At 41.9% G+C, this 22378-nt stretch overlaps 1 protein-coding gene across 1 annotated transcript in view; it reads left to right on the top strand.

Annotated features, from left to right (window-relative positions):
* Nucleotides 1–11099: 11099 nt before the first annotated feature.
* The window catches only part of SPAST (spastin), a 66401-nt gene continuing 55122 nt past the window's right edge, over nucleotides 11100–22378 (top strand). The window contains 1 exon segment of the mRNA NM_213749.1: nucleotides 11100–11507. Within this exon segment, the coding sequence (NP_998914.1) occupies nucleotides 11351–11507 (157 nt within the window). The 5' untranslated portion in view covers nucleotides 11100–11350.

Here is a 22378-nt window from a genome sequence, read left to right as displayed (position 1 = left end):
TTCATATAAACTATTTGGTTACTAAATTATGGCATATCCATAAAATAGAATAAAGCATGACACTAGAAATATGGAAATATTTGTGATTATAACATTAATATGTTTTAAGGTAGAATACAAAGTCATTTTACTACTCTGTAAAGACTACACGACTAAAAATCTAAAGTAAATAAAATGTGTTTAGGAGCTGGACTTGTAAGTACATTTTAGGTACATTTTAAAAGTTTTATAATGTATACTTGATTAGTATTGTGATTGGTAACATCTACCATATGGCATTTTGGATTTTTCATGTAGTACTGATATGTTCTGAACATATGTAGAACTGATGCAAAAATGGAGATGCTTATGTACAGGATGTAGAAACTGACTGGTACATATGTGAATTCAAAATGAGATTAAATGTTTTTCAAGAATGGTAAATGTAATCTAGTAAAACCAGAGAATAACTAGGAAAACTAAAGAGAATAGTTATGTATATTTTTTTGTTTGTTTGTTTGTTTGTTTTTTTGCCATTTCTTGGGCCGCTCCCTCGGCATATGGAGGTTCCCAGGCTAGGGGTTGAATCGGAACTGTAGCCACCGGCCTACGCCAGAGCCACAACAACGCTAGATCCGAGCGGTGTCTGCAACCTACACCGCAGCTCACGGCAACGCCAGATCGTTAACCCACTGAGCAAGGGCAGGGACCGAACCCGCAACTTCATGGTTCCTAGTCGGATTCGTTAACCACTGCGCCACGACGGGAACTCCAGTTATGTACATTGTTATATATAGATATCTCCCAATACTTAGTAAGCACTCAATAAAAACTGCCAGGGAGTTCCCTTTGTGGCTCAGTGGTAATGAACCCAGATAGTATCCATGAGGATGTGGGTTCCATCCCTGGCCTCACTCAGTAGATTAAGGATCCCACGTTGCTGTGGCTTTGGCATAGGCTCCAGCTGCAGCTCAGATTCAACCTCTACCCTGGGAACCTCCATATGCCCCAGACGCAGCCCTTAGAACAAAAAAAAAAAGGCACAAGTTCAACCCTAGGCCCAGCACAGTGGATACAGTGTTAAAGGATACAGTGTTGCTGCAGCTGCAACATAGGTCACAGCTGTGGCTTGGATTGCATCCATAGCCCAGGAACTTCCATATGCCATGGGTGTGGCCATTAAAAAAACAAACAAAAAACCTTCCAAATTAAAATAAATAAACAACAAAAAACAAAACAAGAAGAAAAATTTAGGATAGGGATCTTATTTTATATATCTTTATGCTTCACATAGTGCCTGGTACATCATATTTACACAGCATATATTTAATTGATTCATATTCAAAATTGGATTTCAATTAAGTAACTGATACTACTGGGAAAAGGACAGAATATGAAAATGATTGCTGAAGGAAATAGCACAGAAAAATTAACTATAGGCCAGGTTTCTCTCAATCTAGAGAAAAGTTATTAGTGTGGTTTACAGAAAAAGCTTCACTCAAGTTTTTACATTTACAACATATTAATTGAAACATTCAGAGAACAGGCCATGGCAGCAGAGAGCAGGGCAAACAGTAAAAATAAAAATAAATAACTGCTGGAAATTGAAATAGCAAGAAAGTATACGAAATAACACATTCAAAATACTGCAAAAAGCTGGTTTGATACGAAATTTAAAATTCTAAAGAGGATGGCCCATCATTAAAACAGAAATTTGCAATATGGAGAGTGTGACAAATTAAAAGAAAATTAAAAGAATGAGAACAACATTGAACTCTTTTTTGGGGGGGGGTGTCTCTTTAGGTCCCCCCCCCCAGCATATGGAGGTTCCCAGGCTAGGGGCCCAATCAGCCTACACCAGAGCCACGGCAACGCTGAATCCAAGCTGAGTGATGATGAGAACTCCAACATTGAACTCTTGTTTGGACTTGCAGTACCAAACTTCGTTGGGGACTCCTCTCATCTGCTTCCATTATGTCTTTGTTAGGTACTTCATCCTGCCTTACATTTTGTTTACCATTAAACACAGATTTTTGAGTTCTTCAAAGACAACATCTTATTATATTCATCTTTGTGTATTTGTTTCTTATAGTTGATAAATATTTTTTCAAAAGAAAGAAATTTATAGGAAAAGCACCAGAGTGCTAGTCTCCAACCTTCCTTTCTTTCTTGAAGTTTAAGGGAGATAGTAGTTATAAAATTCTAGTTCTAGAATGTAGAAGAATAAAGAACAGCTACTTCACTCTCTTTTTACAGATGTGATGCAAATTCCATTTGTAAGACATCAACATTTTTAGACAGGCAGTACCTATTTAGGAATAATACAGCATTTGTAGTAAAGAAAGACTATATTTGGAATTAGATAAATATTAAAACCTGGTTCCTATACTTGTTTGCCGTGTATAAGTACCTCTTCTGAACCTAACAATTCTTCATAGAATCAAATGAGATAAAATAGATGAAACCACTTTGTAAAGTGATGTTATATAAATGTAAGTGAAACATTCTGTTTTACCTACATCCAAGAAGTTCATTACTAAAATATTGTTCTATTTAGAATAAATAAGCAATGAAATCCTACTGTATAGCAAAGGAACTATTTCCAGTCTCTTGGGACAGAGCATGATGGGAGATAATATAAGAAAAGAATATATACATGAAAGGCTGGGTCATTTTGCTGTACAGTAAAAATTGGCACAACATTGTACATCAGCTATACTTTAATAAAAATTTAAAAAATGAAATTTCCAGGAAGTTCCCATGGTGGGTAAGGAAAGCAATCCATGAGGATGCAGGTTCAATCCATGGCCTTGCTCAGTGGGTTACGGATCCAACATTGCCATGACCTGTAGTGTAGGTGACAAAGGTGACTCAGATCCTGCATGGTTGTGGCTGTGGCATAGGCTGACAGCTGCAGCTCCAATTCAATCCCTAACCTGGGAACTTCCATATCCTCTGAGTGCAACCCTAAAAGAATAAATAAGTAAATAAAAATTTAAAAATCCGTAAAATGTTGTTCTACATTGTTGTTGTAGTTTCTGTCCGGGTTTTTTTTTTTTTGTCTTTTGTTGTTGTTGTTGTTGTTGCTATTTCTTGGGCCGCTCCCGCGGCATATGGAGGTTCCCAGGCTAGGGGTTGAATCGGAGCTGTAGCCACCGGCCTACACCAGAGCCACAGCAACGCGGGATCCGAGCCGCGCCTGCAACCTACACCACAGCTCACGGCAACGCCGGATCGTTAACCCACTGAGCAAGGGCAGGGATCGAACCCGCAACCTCATGGTTCCTAGTCGGATTCGTTAACCACTGCGCCACGACGGGAACTCCTTTTTTTTTTTTTTTTTTTCTTTTAAATAATTTGTAGGAAAGACTTTGCTGTGGCTGTGGCACAGGCCAGCAGCTACAGCTCTGATTTGACCCTTAGCCTGGGAACCTCCATATACCATGGGTGCGGCCCTAAAAAGATGAAAGACAAAATAATAATAAGAATAAGAATAATTTGTAAGAAAGAAAGTGCTCAGAGAAATAACATGATCCAGGGAGTTCCTGTTGTGGCTCAGCAAGTTAAGAACCCGATTGGTATCCATGAGGATTCAGGTTCTATACCCTGCCTTACTCAGTAAGTTAAGGATCCAGTCTTGCCTCAAGATGCAGTGTGTGTAGTTCGAAGATGTGGCTTGAATCCAGCGTTGCTATGGCTGTGATGTAGGCCAGTGGCTGCGGTTCCAATTTGACCCCTAGTCTGGGAACTTCAATATGTGGCCTGAAAAGGAAAAAAAAAAGATGATGTGCGTGTGTGTGTGTGTGTGTGTGTGTGTGTGTGTGCGCGCACGCAGAAAAATACAAAGGATACTGAGTGTAAATGAACCTTATGAACACAGTTATTGTGGAGGGACATCAACTACCTCACAAGACCTAGAACTATATTTTCCGAATTTGGTAAATTGCTTTCCAAGGAAGTATCTTTTGTTGCCCAAAATAGTTCCCCAGTCTTCACTACAAAACTCAATGCCCAGGCGTCCTTACCCCCATCCCCATCTCAGAAATGTTAGTGTACCAAGGAACATACCAAATGGGCTTTTCAAAGACATGGATACACTATATTCTTGACTTTTATGATACACTTGGCTGAGCAATGAGAATAATAAAATGAAGGAAAAGGCTAACTTTAATATCATTTCCCATTTCCAAATTGTCAATTACTTTAGCCATTTCTCATGAGGGGCTACATTACTAAATGATTTTCTATTTATTTATTTATTTACTTATTTATTTTAGGGCCTCACCCACAGCACATGGAAGTTCCCAGACTAAAGACTGAACCAGAGCTGTAGCTGCTGGCCTATGCCACAGCCACAGCAATGCGGGATCCCAGCCAGCTCTTCAACCTACACCACAGCTCATGGCAACACCAGATCCCTAACCCAATGATCAAGGCCAGGGATGGAACCTGCATCCTCATGGATCCTAGTCGGGTTCCTTAACCACTGAGCCACAAAGGGAACTCCTAAAAGTGTTAATTTTAAATTTTATGTCTTCTTTATACAATCCAAATGACTATCAGTGCTTAAATTTATGTTTATAAATAGGTTGTAACTTATGAATAGATACACCGTATTACTTCGATTCTTTTAATTTTCAGATACCCAGAGCCATTCCATGTTAACTTATATTGAAACCATTTCTCTTCATGTAAAATTTTTTTTTTTTTAGGGCCACACCCTCAGCATGTGGAAGTTCCAAGGCTAGGGGTCCAAGAGGAGCTGCAGCTGCCGGCCTCCACCACAGTCACAGCAATGCAACATGGTTGGAACTAGAGACTCTCATACTAAGTGAAGTAAGTCAGAAGGAGAAAGACCAACACCATTAGCATTAAAAGAAAATTCCTCCAGTTCACACTTTCCTCTACCCAAGCATTTATGGGGCATATGCAGAAAAAAGTTAACACAGCAGGCTGGAAACTGCTAGCCTTAGAAAGGCCTGCTTGCAAAACTGGCTGGTGTCTAGGAATTTGAACAATAAACACTTCCCTACACTAGTATAAAACTTTCTGTAAATAATGAGAGTGGCTCATTATTAGGTCTAAGTGCACTTTTTTTGGTTTTTTTTTGTTTTTTTTAGGGTTGCATCCACAGTGGCATATAAAAGTTCCCAGGCTAGGGACTGAATTGGAGCTGCAGCTGCCAGCCCGCACAACAGCCACAGCAACGAGGGAGCTGAGCTGTGTGTGCGACCCATACCATAGCCCACAGTAATGCTGGATGCCCAAACATACTGAGCAAGGCCAAGGATGGAGGTCCTGTCGTGGCTCAGTGGTTAAGGAATCCGACTAAGAACCATGAGGTTGCAGGTTCGATCCCTGGCCTTGCTCAGTGGGTTAAGGATCCGGCATTGCCGTGAGCTGTGGTGTAGGTCATAGACGCCACTCGGATCCCATGTTGCTGTGGCCCTGGTGTAGGCTGGTGGCTACAGCTCCAATTACACCCCTAGCCTGGGAATCTCCACATGCTGCAGGAATGGCCCTAGAAAAGGCATAAATAAATAAATAAATAAATAAATAAATGGAAGGTTTAGATAGTTCCTTAGAGACTTCTGAGAGCTAAAAAATACATATACTATATATACACACATAAAACTGTTTAGTGGTAGTTACTTTCTAAATAAATTAATGGGTTAAAGTGATAAAATTACCAAATGTCCTGGATTAGTTGGGACAGTACCCAGCTCCTCCTTTTTGTCCTGGTGAAACTGGCCCAGATTCCATTTAAGATTAAGTAGTCTTGCAAGTTTTTGCCGTCTCAAAACTGGGAGGCTGTCACACTGTGGGTTAAATAGCTGAGAAGGTTAGGATCTTCAGTTCAAAGAGATTACAAGGCTCGGGTAACATCCAGGCACTATTTTTCTTGAGACAAATTAAGAAAATTGTTAATTCAGAAAGTGGATTTGATGGGATATAGTTCCAAAAGGCAGAAACGTGGACTGAGATAATAAAAAATTGAGGCAAAAGGGCCTGAATTCTGGAATGGCACTGTAAATATAAGAGACAAAGAGAAGTAACAGCTGGAGTTTCTGTAGAGGCTCAGTGGGACACAGACACTGTCTCCATGAGGATTCGGGTTCAATCCCTGGTCTCAATCGGTGGGCTAAGGATCCAGTGTTGTTGCAAACTGCAGCATAGGTTGAAGATGCAGCTCAGATCAGGCATTGCTGTGACTATGGTGTAGGCCTGCAGCTACAGCTCCAATTCAATCCCTAGCCTGGGAACTTCCATATGCTGAAGGTACAGCCCCAAAAAGAAAAAGAAAAACAAAAAAAAGTTATTGAACTCTCTTATATTGTAGGTGTTATATAGGAGGTTTTAGATGTCTTCGTTCATTTTGCAATTTAATTCTTATTTTATCCATTTTACAGACGAGTTAACTTTGACCCATATCATACAAATAGTAAGTGGCAGAACCATAATACCATGATCTTTCTTTCTTTCTTTTTTTGTCTTTTAGTCTTTTTAGGGCCACAACCGAAGCATATGGATATTCCCATGCTAGGGGTCGAATTGGAGCTGTAGCTGCCAGTCTACACCACAGCCACAGCAATTTGAGATCCAAGCCTTGTCTGCGACCTACACCACAGCTCACGGCAACACCGGATCCTTAACCCACTGAGTATGGCCCTAGAAAGTCCTCATGGATGGTGGTTGGGTTTGTTAACCTCTGAGCCACGATGGGAACTCCCAAATTCCTTATTTTAAAGAATGGATACAATAATGTTTAAGGCAAGTAGTGATGATTGAACTGCAACAGTACAAGTTAACCTGCCTTGCTTAAAATGTGTGTTCAGTGAATTTCAGCTGGTAGTCATCATCAACATCATCACTGTTGCTGTCATCACCTTAAATTTTTTCTTCTTTTTTTTTTTTTTTTCCTTTTTAGGGCTGAACCCTCGGCACTGGAGGCTCTCAGGCTAGGGGTCCAATTGAACTCAGAGCTGCCGACCTACACCACAGCCACAAGAACACCAGATCCCAGCTGTGCCTGTGACCCACGCCACAGCTCATGGCAATGCTGGATCCTTAACCCATTGATCCAGGCCAGGGATCAAACCTGCATCCTCATGGACACTGGTCGGATGTGTGCTCTCCTGGAAGCCAGAAGCTATGTAAAGAAGTCTGGAAAACTCTGCTGGAGATACATACCCCAGCTAATAGGCACCATCAGCATCTGGATATGTGAATGAAGATAGCTAGGCCACTCAGCCCCAGTCAAGTCTGTAGCAGATTAAGACATTCACATGAATGAACCGGGCAGAAGAACTACCCAGCCAAAGCCAACCCAAACTGCTGACTCACAGAACTGTGAGTAAATAAATACCTGTTATCTTTGTTTTGTTTTGTTTTTTAGGGTCGCACCCATGGCATATGGAGGTTCCCAGGCTAGGGGTTGAATCTGACCTGTTGCTGCCAGCCTACACCACAGCCACAGCAACATCAGATGCCAGACTTATCTGCAACCTAGACCACAGCTCACAGCAACGTCGGATCCTTAACCCACTAACTGAAGCCAGGGATAAAACCTTCATCCTCATGGATACTAGTCAGGTTTGTTAAACACTGAGCCACGATGGGAACTCCAATACCTTTATCTTAGGTCAGTAAGCTTTGGAGTGGTTCATTACACAGCAACAGATATCTATAACAATTACCATGTTTGATCTGTTTTCCAAATTGTTAATACTTATGAAATGAGTACCATAAGCAGGCATCAGTCTAAGTGCAGAAAGTGAGCCAATTTAAGAGTAATAAGATCTGGTGTTGCCATGAGCTGTGGGGTAGGTCTCAGATGCGGCTCGATCTGGCGTGGCTGTGGCCCTGGCTAGGCCAGCAGCAATAGCTCCGATTAGACCCCTAGCCTGGGAACCTCCATATGCCGCGAGTATGGCCCTAGAAAGGACAAAAAAAAAAGAACATATTCCAAAAAAAAAAAAAAGAGAGGTGTGTATCCTGTTGTGGCTCATCAGGTTAAGAACCTGACATTGTCTCTGTGAGGATGCGGGTTTGATCTCTGGTCTCACTCTGTGGGTTAAGGATCTGGTGTTGCCATGGTTATGGTATAGGCCTCAGCTGCAGCTCTGATTCGAGCCCTGGCCCAGGAAAGTGCCATATGCTGCAGTTTCGGCCACACACACACACAAAGAATACATATAGTATGAGTAGTATGATTATATTTGTAGAAGGTCAAAATGAGGCACCTATAATAACATATTTACATATGTTAATGTATGCAAACATACTAAAGTGAAAGAAAAATATGAGTACAAAATTCAGGATCGAGCCTTCCTTTGGAGGGGGGAAGAAAGACTTTGAGGTTAGGGAGGGTCTCACAGAATGCCTCAAGGAACTGGTTGTATTAATTTTTCTTAAAAGAAATGCTAGTTATTATTTTTCTTTAGATTACATATGTTATACAGCTATTCCTCAGTATCTTCAAGGGTAGGGTAGGTTCCAGAAACACCTCCTCTGGTACCAAAAGCCAGGGATGCTTGGGAGTTGTCTTGTGGCACAGTGGGTTAAGGATCTGGCATTATTATTACGGTGGCTTGGATTGCTGCTGCAGTGCTGGTTCAATCCCTGGCCCAGGAATTTTCACATGCCACGGATGTGGCCATAAAAAAAAAAAAAAAAAAAAAAGCCAGAGATGCTCAAGTCCATGCCATAACATTTCTGTATAACCTACACACATCCTACCATATAATTTTTTTTGTCTTTTTTTTGGTCTTTTTTGCTATTTCTTTGGGCCGCTCCCGCGGCATATGGAGGTTCCCAGGCTAGGGGTCGAATCGGAGCTGCAGACCCTGGCCTACGCCAGAGCCACAGCAATGCAGGATCCGAGCCGTGTCTGCAACCTACACCACAGCTCACGGCAACGCCGGATCGTTAACCCACTGAGCAAGGGCAGGGATCGAACCCAAGACCTCATGGTTCCTAGTCGGATCCGTTAACCACTGCACCACGACGGGAACTCCTCTACCATATAATTTAAATCATCTCTTGATTACTTGCAATACCTAATACAATATAAACGCTATGTGAATAGTTGCAGGCCATGTGGCAAATTAAAGTTTTGCTTTTGGGAACTTTCTGGAATTTTTTTTCAAATATTTCTATTTGCCATCAATTGAATTTGGATGCAGAACAATGGATATGGAGGGCTGATTGTGTACATCTTGTTTACACGATCTCTATATAAACTGAATACATTTCATACAACAACAACAAAAATACTATGGGGTTCAGAAGAGGGAAGACAGTGAGTTCCCATCATGGCTCAGTAGTTGACAAACCCCACTAGTATCCATGAGGATGCTGGTTCAATCCCTGGCCTCACTCTGTGGGTTAAGGATCCGGCGTTGCTGTGAGCTGTGGTGTAGGCTGAAGATGTGGCTCGGATCTGGCATTGCTGTGCCTGTGGAGTAGGCCAATGGCTACAGCTCCGATTAGACCCCTAGCCCAGGCAGCCCATATGCCATGGGTGTGGCCCTAAAAGGACCAAAAAAAAAAAAAAAAAAGAATGGTCTATTGTTTACTTAGCAATATGTCCACTGTAAGACAAAAAGAAAAAAAAAAAGAATTTTAGAATAAGGAACTGGCAGAAAGTAAGTACAGAGGTAGGAAAGGGGGTAGGGAACAAGAGGAAGGAAACAGGAAGGTCACTTTTGCAGAATCTATTTGCAGGGGAGTAGTGGTGGGAAATAGATACAGTGTGGCCAGAATGTGGAGATTCTTGGAAGAATTTGTAAAACCCACACTGTAAAGAATGGAGACTTTCTATAAACTAGGATTCCTTAGTTTTGGGCAAAAACAATTATGTCTAACTCAAGCAAAAAGAGAAAGATAGGGAGAGAGAGGAGGGAAGGAGAGATGGAGAGGGAGCAAGAGAAGCAGAAAAATCATATAAATAGAATAGTTATTAGATAGGTTACCCAGTAAATGACCAGACCAGGAATCTGGTAGTTTTGGGAGTCTAAATGAAATGAACTGATAGAGCAGCTCTTGAGAGCACTCATTTCTTACGATGATCTTCTGTCCCAGTGTCTCCAACTAAGATTCCAGTTTCTAGGACAGTATGATTAACCTCTGTGATATAGTAGGCGGCTTTCCGTGCTTGCAGCTCATTAGAAAACAGGCAGCGGAGGTAAGCAGTAGTTCTCCAAAGAAAGAGACGTCTAACGGTTTAAAAAAAGAAAAAGCAAGGGAAAAAACAAAAAGCCCAGTCTGGATTCCTCAGTAAGCTATGGGACGATTACAGCCCAAACCTAAGAATTTCTTTACTCAAACAATTCTTTGGATTAGGTATCTAAACATACACTAATTTAATTAAATCTCTGGAACCGATGATTTGATTCCAATGAGCTAACATCTTCGTTTTCGGTGACCTTAAGTTTTTATCCCTACAACTGCTCTCCTTTCAGATAATAATTCCCAGATTGGGACCCATTACTTCCGCAGTGGAACTCATATCAATCATTCTTCGTGGAAGATTGGCAGAAAATGTTGAAAGAAATATAAGAAAACGAGGTCTCTGCAAGAGAGCCCTGCCGCAGCGGTCCATTTCCTGAGTCGATGTCCTAGGTGCCCTGCTAAGGAGCTCCCCGGGGCAGCGAAGTTGACTGGCCACCTGTCCCTTAAGACGACGTAGGCTGAAGTGCATATTGGGAAATGTAGTTCCCCGGGGAAGCGATAGCGAGGCGGGGGCCCGCACACGCGCACTAGGAGCTCAGGTCAACAAAGACGGAGGCGTTCGCGCAGGCGCCGAGAAAGACACGGGAGGGCGTGCGCGTGCACGCGCGGCCGCCGCTCGGAGTTACCAAGCCGCAGAGAGGACGGAGAAAGGGAGGGGCAGGAGCTACCGACCAAAGGAGGAGGAGAAGGGGTTGTGCTCCTGACCTAGCGAGGAGAAAGGGGCGGGGCCGTCCAGCTGCGCGCGGAGGTGCAGAGCTCCTGGGACCGGCGGGCGCGCGGGGGTCTGTGGCCCTTGCCCTCCCAGTAGCCGCCGCCGTCGCTTGACCGCCGTCGGTCTGCGGAAGGCGGGTTATGGCGGCGGCGGCAGTGGGAGCTGTGAATGAATTCTCCGGGTGGACGAGGGAAGAAGAAAGGCTCCGGCGGCCCCAGCAGCCCGGTGCCTCCCAGGCCTCCGCCCCCCTGCCTGGCCTCCTCCCGCCCCGCCCCCAGGCCATCCCCTCCGCCCCAATCGCCGCATAAGCGGAACCTGTACTACTTCTCCTACCCGCTGTTCTTAGGCTTCGCGCTGCTGCGTTTGGTCGCTTTCCACTTGGGGCTCCTCTTCGTGTGGCTCTGCCAGCGCTTCTCCCGCGCCCTCATGGCCGCCAAGAGGAGCTCCCGGGCTGCGCCGGCCCCGGCCTCGGCCTCGCCCCCGGCGCCGGTGCCAGGCGGGGAGGTCGAACGAGTACGAGCCTTCCACAAACAGGCCTTCGAGTACATCTCCGTTGCCCTGCGCATCGACGAGGACGAGAAAGGTAACGGGGGTTGAGGGAAGGAGGCGGCGGCGCCGGGAATAAAGCGGTGGGGTCGCCGAGGGAGGGCATCACCTGCGTTCTTTTTCTGCGGGAACCGGCAGTGCCCCCCGGAATTGAGCTGCTCCGCGAGACTCCTCCCCATGGTTAGCCCCTCATCCTCTGCGATTCTCAGTTAAAACCCTCTTCCCTTTTAGGCACCCTAGCCGTAGATTTTGTTTCATACAGACACTAGTTTGTCCTTACACTTCTGCATGACCCAGCCCCTATAAGACACCCAGACGTGCTGGTGACAGTGACAGTTGTCCTAGAGTGACCAAACGAATCCTTTCCAGCCCTGTAAACAGTGAGTGGCTTCCTCTGAGCCAGGTTTCCAAAAGGTTTTGATATCTAAGAAGCTGTGCCTTGTTACAGGCTTTTAGTGAAAGGAGAGTACTGTAGTGTCAGGAGAAAAGAACAAATGGTGAGTTAATTTTGAAAGGAACAGCTGCATATGATTACAGCCGAATTTGCACTATTTTTTAAAAGTTTCGTGTCAGTCATTTTATCAATATAATGACTTCCAAGTATTTTTCAATAAAGTTCTATTTTAGAGTAAAACTTTTGCCCAAGGTTGGTTTGTTTGATCTTATCTAAATGAGTATTCCAGGGTAATCTCTAAATTTCTAAATTGAAAGTTGAGCGAATAGGTTTAACCTATACATACCATTTTACAATAAAATTTAAAGATTTATGTTACTGAATGAAAGCAAGGATACTGCATCCTTCAGATTTCTTTTATGCTAACGTTTTTTAGTCTTTCTATGTGCCTTGCACTGTGTCCTCTTAGCTTTGTATTAATCTGTTTAATCCTCACAGGTGAAGGTACTGTTAATATCAGCATTTTACTTAACAAACCGAGACTCAAAAGATTAAAGCAGGTCATTCCAAACCTATGCTAATTACTAATGAAAGAAGTTTTTATGAAAGATGACAAATGAAGTTAGGAGTCTTATAACATTTTGAAAATCCCTCTTTTCATTCCAACTCCATTATGCTGAGATCTTTTCCCTCTAACTTCTCATTTGCATTGTCCATTATTTAGAAGACTACCATCATCCCTTCCTAGAGAGGCACTGCTTTATTGCACTTTTCTATTATAATAGAGTCTTCTGAAATTTACTAATGTAAGTCAAAGCTGTTTTAGAATGCCTGCAGATACAAAGAAATTTTGTTAACACTGGGTTAAAAAGACACTAGACTCTTAGATTTAAAGAAAAATCAGTTCCCTGTTAGGGGTAAAGAATTGAAGTGAAATTCAGGCCTTGGGTTTCATGCTGGTGACTTATCTTTGGGTATCACATATATGCCTGTATCACTTATATTTAATTCCTATTAAAATACTTAAGTGTAAATTGGCCAGGAGGGAGTGGGAGGTGGGAAAAAAATAGATAAAATACTTAAATGTAAATTATTTCAGCAGCCTATGTACCACATATTTCACTCTCTTTCAGTTGATAATATTTCTGTTCAAAGGTTTTTATTTCTACATTAGTTTCGAAAGTGGACATCAGAACAGGCAGTAAGTTTTAGTTCTACAACTGATGCATTATATACCAAAGTAAATTAGTTCAAACTGGAACAAATTAGTTATATTAATGTTCCTTTAAAAGTGAAGTAAAACTGGTAGTAAAACCATGGTTCTATCTCACATTTTTCATTTAGCATATTGAAAATTTTTGTACTTTAGCCTTAATTTAGTAGTTGCAAGAGTTCATATTTAAAGTCTGTTTGCCTCTCAACCACCCTTGACAGTATTATTCCGGGAGAATTTCATTCTCCTTTTTCTCACTGCATCAAAATATTTGTGAATAAATAGCAATGAATTGGATAGGCAGTCTAAAAAGATTTCCTGACTCTGTGGTTAGCCCCTAAACCATTAAGGGGCTAGTAATGTCATGCATTCCCTTTCTCTTAACGACTTAGCTGCTAAATGTACTGAAGGCCACTTTATTTCATCAGGTGAAATGGGCTATTTCAGACTGTAATGATATTAGTTAACTGAAACATTTGGTGCCTTGAAATAATAAAGGCCAAATTAATTCATTTTAATAAAGTGGCTTATAAATGTAGTTTATATGGTGACTGTTTATTTTTGAACTTGATTCAGTGTCAAAATTGAATATCAATTTTGAATATTTATAAAGGCCTAAATTTATCTCAATTCAAGCTATTTTGAGTAGAAAAGAATAGAACAACAAATTCCATTTACCTAATGTAAGGCGATATGAAGTCTCTTCATTAAATCAAACGTTTATTGGCTATCAGTTAATTTGCAAAGCTCTGTATCTAGATGTTAACTTCAGAAATAATTAGTTCAAGACAATATTATATGATCTATAAATGTGTGTACGTTTTCATGTACATACATACAAAAAATAAGTGAATACTCTCTTAAATGTTGTTAAATACAAAAAGATGTCACAAGAGTTCCTGTTGTGGTTCAGTGGTACATATATCCTTCATTTTTTCCCCAAGGAGTTAAATTACTTGTAGATATTTTCTCTATTTAAAAAAATTTGGGGGGGGTCATACCCATGGCATATGGAAGTTCCCAGGCCAGGGATCAAACCTGTGCCACAGCAGTGGCTGAAGTTACAGCAGTGACTGAAGTTGCAGCAGTGACAACACTGAATCACCAACCCTCTGCGGCACAAGGGAACTCCAGTATTTTCTTTAATTGTTGAACATCTTTGGAAAATGATAACCTGTGATATCCATTGTATCTATGGAGAAACTAGAACTTAAAGAGCGAACTCACAGCAGCAGAACCAGGGACAGAGTTTGGATGAACAGACTCGTAATTTATTCTAAATAGGTTCTGTTTTATAATTCCAGGGGCCCTGTGGAATACTGGGGGGAGAAGAGGAGGCTGTAATAGTGATTTCTTTGGGAGTTCCCGTCGCGGCGCAGTGGTTAACGAATCCGACTAGGAACCATGAGGTTGCGGGTTCGGTCCCTGCCCTTGCTCAGTGGGTTAACGATCCGGCGTTGCCATGAGCTGTGGTGTAGGTTGCAGACGCGGCTCGGATCCTGCGTTGCTGTGGCTCTGGCGTAGGCCGGCCGCTACAGCTCCGATTAGACCCCTAGCCTGGGAACCTCCATACGCCGCGGGAGCGGCCCAAGAAATAGCAAAAAGACAAAAAAAAAAAAAAAAAATAGTGATTTCTTTGGATTAATCAGAACATGATCTAACAGAGTTTGTGTGGCTCCTGCAGGTAGATGAGTCTGGGATCTCTCTGTGTCTCTTTTTTTTTTTGGCCACATCCACAGTGTGTAGAAGTTCCCAGGACCAGGTATTGAACCTGTGCCATAGCAGCAGTCCAAGCCGCTGCGGTGAGAATGCCGGATCCTAAACCCACTGTGCCACAAGGAAACTTTTGTGCCTGGGATCTCTTGAGTAATAAAGTAGTGCAGGTTCTCTAGGTGTGGTTCAGTTACCTCAAATATGCAGGACTTGACAGGAAGAACCCAGGGTGTTGTGTGAAAGAGAGAGAGCCTGTTTTCCAGGATATGATAGAGCTGCAGCATTTGCCATCAAGGAGAGAAATTGTCTAAATAAAATCCCTTTCTATTTATTTCTAGTCAATCTACATTTTAAAACAGAAGATTTTCTAAAGAAATTAATTGCCATATAATTTTACAATTTCATGTAATCCAGCCCTGCACTTTATTTAAAACGCACACAAACTACTTGCTTTTTTTTCAGAAGATGAAGCTAGAAAGTAGAAATTACAAGTATCAGATTTGGTATACTTTCTTTTACACCTAAAAACTACTAGACATCATTTTGAAAGAATTGATTTCAGACATTTTCTTGGCTTTAATTTCTGCTTTAAATATTTCCATGATTATCCTGCGTTGCTGTGGCTCTGGCGTAGGCCGGTGGCTACAGCTCCAATTCGACCCCTAGCCTGGGAACCTCCATATGCCGTGGGAGCGGCCCAAAGAAATAGCAAAAAGACAAAAACAAACAAACAAAGCAAAAAAAAAAAAACAAAAATAAATGTTTCCATGATTAGAACAAGGGAAGAATTGGAGTTCCCATTCATGGCTCAGTGGGTTACAATCCTGATTAGTATCTATGAGGAAGCGGGTTCTTGCCCTTTCTCAGTGGGTTAAGGATCTGGCATTGCCCCAAGCTGTCATAGGTTAGAGGTCATAGTCTTGGCTTGGATCCTGAGTTGCTGTGGCTATGGCCATGGTGTAGGCCAGCAGCTGTAGCTCTGATTAGACCCCTAGCCTGGGAACGTCCATAAGCTGCAGGTGTGGCCCTAAAAGGCAAGAAAAAGAAAAAAAGAACAAGGGAAGAACTGTTTTGATGCATGAACAGTCACACAATATTATACTTCTCTGAGAGAATAACATTACCTTTTATTAAATACACAGTATACATCTCACATTTGTCTTTAAGACTATTTAGTGACATTTACACTTAGACAAATGGGCAGCCACTTTTGGGAACCTTATCCCTTGTTGTTTTTAGTTGTTTTTTAATTGAAATTTATATTCTTCCTAATATAGAATACAGTTGAGCTCTATAAAGTTAACCTGGTAATGAGATTCCTAAGATTATTGTCAGTTATCCCGCTGACACTTAAGGGATGGTTAGTAAATTCGTATTAAATTATTAAAGAAGGATCTTCCTTAGCCTTTCCTGTCTTTTTTCTACTTTCTTATTCTTTGTGCTCCATCCAGTAGTAATGGTTATTTAAATTCTGGCAAAGTATAGCTTCCTGAATTTTCTACTAGTTTTACTTTCTCTTGAGCTGTATAATGTCAGTGAAGGTATAAATATCCTGACCTAGCCTTTTTTCCTCTCGCTTTGTGAATTATTAACAACTCTTCATGCTGGACATCCTATAGAATAAAACATTTTTGAGCACACTCACATCTCAGTGGTTTATTGTAAATGAAGAAAGAAAAATGTCAAAATCTATGATTTTCTTGGGACTAATATTTTAGAGCTATTTAGGTATAGCATAGACATATTATACTTATTCACCTATCTTTTCTGTTCTTTCGTGGATATTTTGTGTTGCAGTAAAGAGGGAGAGAATTAACTGCTGTTCTTAAGTGGATTTTATCAGTGCCTTTTGATGAACCATCATCGCTAGGAACACTGATGACTAAACAAGTGGGATCGATTACTTACAGTAACCAAAAGAACACACACTGTGGGAAAAAGTGGTGTATCAGGAAAATGGTGCTAGAAAGAACTTAAAGGATTTGGGCTTGTATTAGGTGATTTTTTCCCCCCTGGGCTGGGGACTGAACCCATATCACAGCTGTAACCAGAGCCATAGCAGTAACAATGATGTATCCTTAACCTGCTGAGCCACTAGGGAACTCCTGTGACAGGTTATTTTGAGGAGAATTTAAGGAAGTAGGATTTTGTTCTGATTGGATGCTCTTAGAAATTATGATTAAGTATCTTAAATCTAATCCAGAAAGAGGGGAGACTAAAGTGAGGATAAAGCTGCAGTTAAGAAGCATGCATTGGGGGAGTTCCCGTTGTGGCGCAGTGGTTAACGAATCCGACTAGGAACCATGAGGTCGAGGGTTCAATCCCTGCCCTTGCTCAGTGCGTTAAGGATCTGGTGTTGCCGTGAGCTGTGGTGTAGGTTGCAGACTCAGCTTGGATCCCGTGTTGCTGTGGCTCTGGCGTAGGCTGGCAGCTACAGCTCCAATTAGACCCCTAGCGTGGGAACCTCCCATATGTCGTGGGAGAGGCCCAAGAAATGGCAAAAAGACAAAAAAAAAAAAAAAAAAAAAAAAAGGAAGCATGCATTGGCCTAAAGCGGGGGATATTTGATGTTCATGGCTTGGACAGTGTTGATTTTTTGTCCGTGTTTAGATATGATATGACATGATTTTGGAGTGGTCTTGTTTTTGTCTAGAATCCGTCATGATCTTGGAGTGATCTAATTGTCTAATGTTGATGTTCTGTGAAATTGTTTATAGTCAACACGAAGGCCTGTTGTAATGTCAGGTCAGTTCCTTGTTATACCAAGGCCTAATTGATGGGACTAGGCCATCTCCTGGATGTCAGGGCTGCTGTTCTTTTTTTCAGCTTTGAGAGCCTAGTTTTATACTTTTTAAATTGCAGTGCCCCCTTGTTGAAATGGACATTTGAATTCTATACAGGATCTTGGGCAAGTTACTTATTACTACACTGAGGTAACGTTTGTAAGTACCTAGTACCTGCACATAGTAGATCCTCAGAAAATAGGATTTTTTTTTTTTGCCCCATGGCAAATGGAGCTCCTGGGACAGGGGTCAGATCTGAGCCACAGCCTTGAACTAAGCCTTAGCTGTGCAATGCTGGATCTGTAACTCACTGTGTTGGGCTGGGATTTGAACCCCTGTCTCAGTGCTCCCAAGATGCTGCTGATCCCTTTGAGCCACAGCGGGAGCTCAGAAACCATTAGTATTAATTTTACAGTTCTTTTAAGTTTATAGCCTCTGTAGAGTTTATATTAGAATATTGTTAAACTTTGATACATAGTTTTTATTACCCTCTTTAGGAATACAGTAGTCTAAATGAGATTTGAGCAAGGAGGAGAATTATCTCAAGAGTGATATTAAAATTTTTTTTGCTAATTATGACCCTTAGTTCAGAAAAAAACAGTTGGAAGTCTCCCCTTAGCTTCACTTAGTTTCCTAGCTTTTTATTACAAAAGGAATCAAATTAGTTTTTCATGCTCATGTATGAATGGAAGCTCTTGGTAGAGAATTTGGAAAATACTGGAAATGCACAGAAGAAAGTTAAATTACCCACCAGCCATAGTAAATATAAGAGGCTTTTGGAGTTTCCGTCATGGCTCAATGGTTAATGAGTCCAACTAGGAGCCTTGCTCAGTGGGTTAAGGATCTGGCGTTGCTGTGAGCTGTGGTGTAGGTTGCAGATGTGGCTTGGATCCTGTGTGGCTGTGGTGTAGGCTGGTGGCTACAGCTCCAATTAGACCCCTAGCCTGGAAACCTCAACATGCTGTGGGAGCGGCCTTAGAAAAGGCAAAAAAGAGGAGTTCCCATCGTGACTCAGTGGTTAACGAATCTGACTAGGAACCATGAGGTTGCGGGTTCGATCCCTGGCCTTGCTCAGTGGGTGAAGGATCCGGCGTTGCCGTGAGCTGTGGTGTAGGTTGCAGACGCAGCTCGGATCCCGCGTTGCTGTGGCTGTGGTGTAGGCCGGCGGCTACAGCTCCGATTAGACCCCTAGCCTGGGAACCTCCATATGCCTCGGGAGCAGCCCTAGAAAAGTCAAAAAGACCAAAAAAAAAAAAAGACTTTTAAGAAAATAAATTGATTGAAATTCCTAAAGTTTAGAGAAAATATTGAAAACTATAATGATTTCTTTACATGTGATTCAAAACCTTTCTAATTAAATGGGAAAAATAAATCTTTAGTTTAGAAATAAACCTTGACATTTGAACATGAAGCAAATACGGCCTTTTTGCTAAATTAAAACAGTGGAAAACATCCTTTTGGTAATAGTGAACTAAGAGAGGCTTAATCATTGGGCTGTTAGGAGTCCATTGTTGTGGCTCAGTGGTAACAAATTGGACTAGTATCCATAGGATGTGGGTTTGATCCCTGGTCCCGCTCAGTAGGTTAAGGATCTGGCATTGCAGTGAGCTTTGGTATAGGTTGCAGATGAGGCTCGGATCCAGCATTGCTGTGGTATAAACCGGCAGCTGCAGCTCCAATTAGACCCCTAGCCTGGGAACCTCCTTATGCCACAGGTGCAGCCCTAAAAAGACGAAAAACAAAAACAAAACCATGGGGTCTTAGTCTGATGGTTTCTGTGGTTTATTAGGGATTAGCACACATTAAAAAACTACTGTAAGATTTTTAAAAATACCTATTACTCTGCTAATTGTGACAAGTTGTAGCAGAAAATTGTGTAGGAAAATAGATATATTTATTCCCTGGAATTGTTTGTAGAATAATGCTTAAAAAACAAAAGGACCAAATAGATAAGTAATAACATTGGGCTTTATGAGGAAAAATAGAACTGTGCATACAGTTCTAGAGTAGAAAGATTTATATTTATCAACAAATTTACTAAGTATGGTAAAAGTAATTTTTACATAGGTCTTCATTATTTAAAGTATTATCCCATATCCTATTTTTATCTTTGCCACAACTCAGAGTTACACAAAAGCAATGTCATCTTGTTTTTAGGTAAGGAAAACTGAAACTCGGAGATTTCCTGACTTTCCTAAAGTCTTACAGCTATTAAATGAGGAAGCAAGGGTTTAAATCTCTGTCTTCTCTCTCTTTTTTTTAGGGCCGCACTCACACCATGTGGAAGTTCCCAGGCTAGGGCTACATTCAAGAGAGCTGCAGCTGCCGGCCTGTGGCACAGCCACAGCAACTCAGGATTCTAGCTGCCTCTGCAACCTACACCATAGCCCATGGCAATGCTGGATTCCTGACCCACTGAACGAGGCCAGGGATTGAACCCGAATCCTCATGGATACTAGTTGGATTTGTTTCCACTGTACCACAGTGGGAACTCCCAAATCTTTGTCTTCTAACTCACATATTTCCAAACCGATATCCTCTCTCTTCCCAAACTACTCTTTTTTTTTTTGTCTTTTTTTTTTTGCTATTTCTTTGGGCCGCTCCTGCGGCATATGGAGGTTAGGCTAGGGGTCGAATTGGAGCTGTACCCCTGGCCTACGCCAGAGCCACAGCAACGCAGAATCCGAGCCATGTCTGCAACCTGCACCACAGCTCAGGGCAACGCCGGATCGTTAACCCACTGAGCAAGGGCAGGGACCGAACCCGCAACCTCATGGTTCCTAGTCAGATTCGTTAACCACTACACCACGACGGGAACTCCTTTTTTTTAATTTAATTTTTTAATTTTTTGTTTAATTTTATTTTTTTTGTCCTTTTAGGGCTGCACCAGCGGCATGTGGAGGTTCCCAAGCTAGGGGTCTAATCAGAGCTGTAGCTGCCAGCCTAAGCCACAGCCACAGCATTGGGGGATCTGAGCCATGTCTGCGACCCACACCACAGCTCACGGCAACACCGGATCCTTAACCCACTGAGCGAGGCCAGGGATTGAACCTGAAACCTCACGGTTCCTAGTCAGATTTGCTTCCGCTGCACCACAATAGGAACACCCCTTAGCTCTATTTAAAGATGGATATCATGGAGTTCCCGTTGTGGCTCCGTGGTTAACAAATCCGACTAGGAACCATGGGGTTGCAGGTTTGATCCCTGGCCTTGCTCAGTGGGTTAATGATCCGGCGTTGCCGTGAGCTGTGTTGTAGGTTGGAGACACAGCTCTGATCCCGCGTTGCTGTGGCTCTGGCATAGGCTGGCAGCTACAGCTCCGATTAGACCCCTAGCCTGGCAAACTCCATATGCCACGGGAGCGGCCCAAGAAATGGCAAAAAGACAAAAAAAAAAGATGGATATCATCAGTATTTCTGTTGCTTGTACAGTAACCCACACTCAAAAATTAAAAATAATGCACAAATACACAAAGTGAAAATCTGTAATCTTATCCTTAGGGAGATGGTTACTGATAAGTTCCTGACTTTGTCTAGTTCTCTAAATATTTATTTATTAGAGGAAAAAGAATGGTATTACATAGAAACATTTTTCACTTAATGTTTGGGGACTCTCTCTTTCCATTTCCATATATTTAATCTTATTCTTTTTTCCAGTTTAAAAATATACTTTTATTAAAGTATATGTATTTAGGAATTCCCTCTGTGGTGCAATGGGATAGGCAGCATCTATGCAGTGCTAGGTGGGGGTTCAATCCATTGCCCAAGACATTGGGTTAAAGGATCCTGCATTGCCACAGCTGCAGCATAGGTTGCAACTGTGGCTCGGATCTGATCCCTGGCCTGGGAGTTCCATATGCTGCGGGGTGGCCAAAAACAAAAAAAAAAAATATGTATAAATAAAGTACATAGTTAGTGTATTGCTTAAAGAATTAGCAAACTGAATACAGCAGTTTGAAACCCCACCAGGTTAAAAAAATAGAATATTACTCCAAAAGTTTGCCTTTCTCATGCTCCCTTTTGCTCACTACCTTTCCCCACCTTTCACAAATGTATCTACAAATCTAACTTCTTCTTCTTTTTTTTTTTTTTTTTGTCTTTTTTAGGGCCATACCCATGGCATGTGGAGGTTCCCAGGCTAGGGGTCTAATTGGAGGTGTAGCTGCTGGCCTACGCCAGAGCCACAGCAACTCAGGATCCGAGCTGAGTCTGCGACCCTACGCCACAGCTCACAGCAATGCCAGATTCTTAACCCACTGAGCAAGGCCAGGGACCAAACCCGAAACCTCATGGTTCCTAGTCAAATTCATTAACCACTGAGCCATGATGGGAACTCCAATCCTAACTTCCTAACACCGTAAATCAGTTTTACCTTATCTTGAGCTTTATAAATGAAATTGTAAAGTATATGTTCTTTTTGTGTATGGCTGCTTTTGCTCAACATTCTCCTTGTCATATTAATCCTTGGGGTTACACGTGGCAGTAATTTATTCATTTTCATGAACCAGGGCAAACTGCCTGTAATAGGTTTTTTAGTATTTTTTTTTTATTGTGGTAAAACACATAACAAAATTTGCCATTTTAATCATTAAAGAGTGCAGTTCAGTGACATTAAATACATTCACCGTATTGTGTATTCGTCACCGCTGACCCCCTTCTAGAGCTTTTCATCATCCCAGATAGAACCTCTGTACCCATTAAATGATAACTCCCCATTTTCCCCTATCCATTTTCCCCCCAGACCTTGATAAGCTCTGTTCTGCTTTCTCTATGAATTTGCCTCTTCTGGGTGCCACATATAAGTGG

Source organism: Sus scrofa, chromosome 3 (assembly GCF_054392235.1).
Source record: "Sus scrofa isolate SSC_HxYL_T2T_F1_AM1 chromosome 3, Sscrofa_HxYL_maternal_Yorkshire_Landrace_v2.0, whole genome shotgun sequence".
Lineage (NCBI taxonomy): Eukaryota > Metazoa > Chordata > Mammalia > Artiodactyla > Suidae > Sus > Sus scrofa.
Note: the sequence above shows the minus strand (reverse complement) of the source record. Positions and strands in the feature narration are given on the sequence as shown.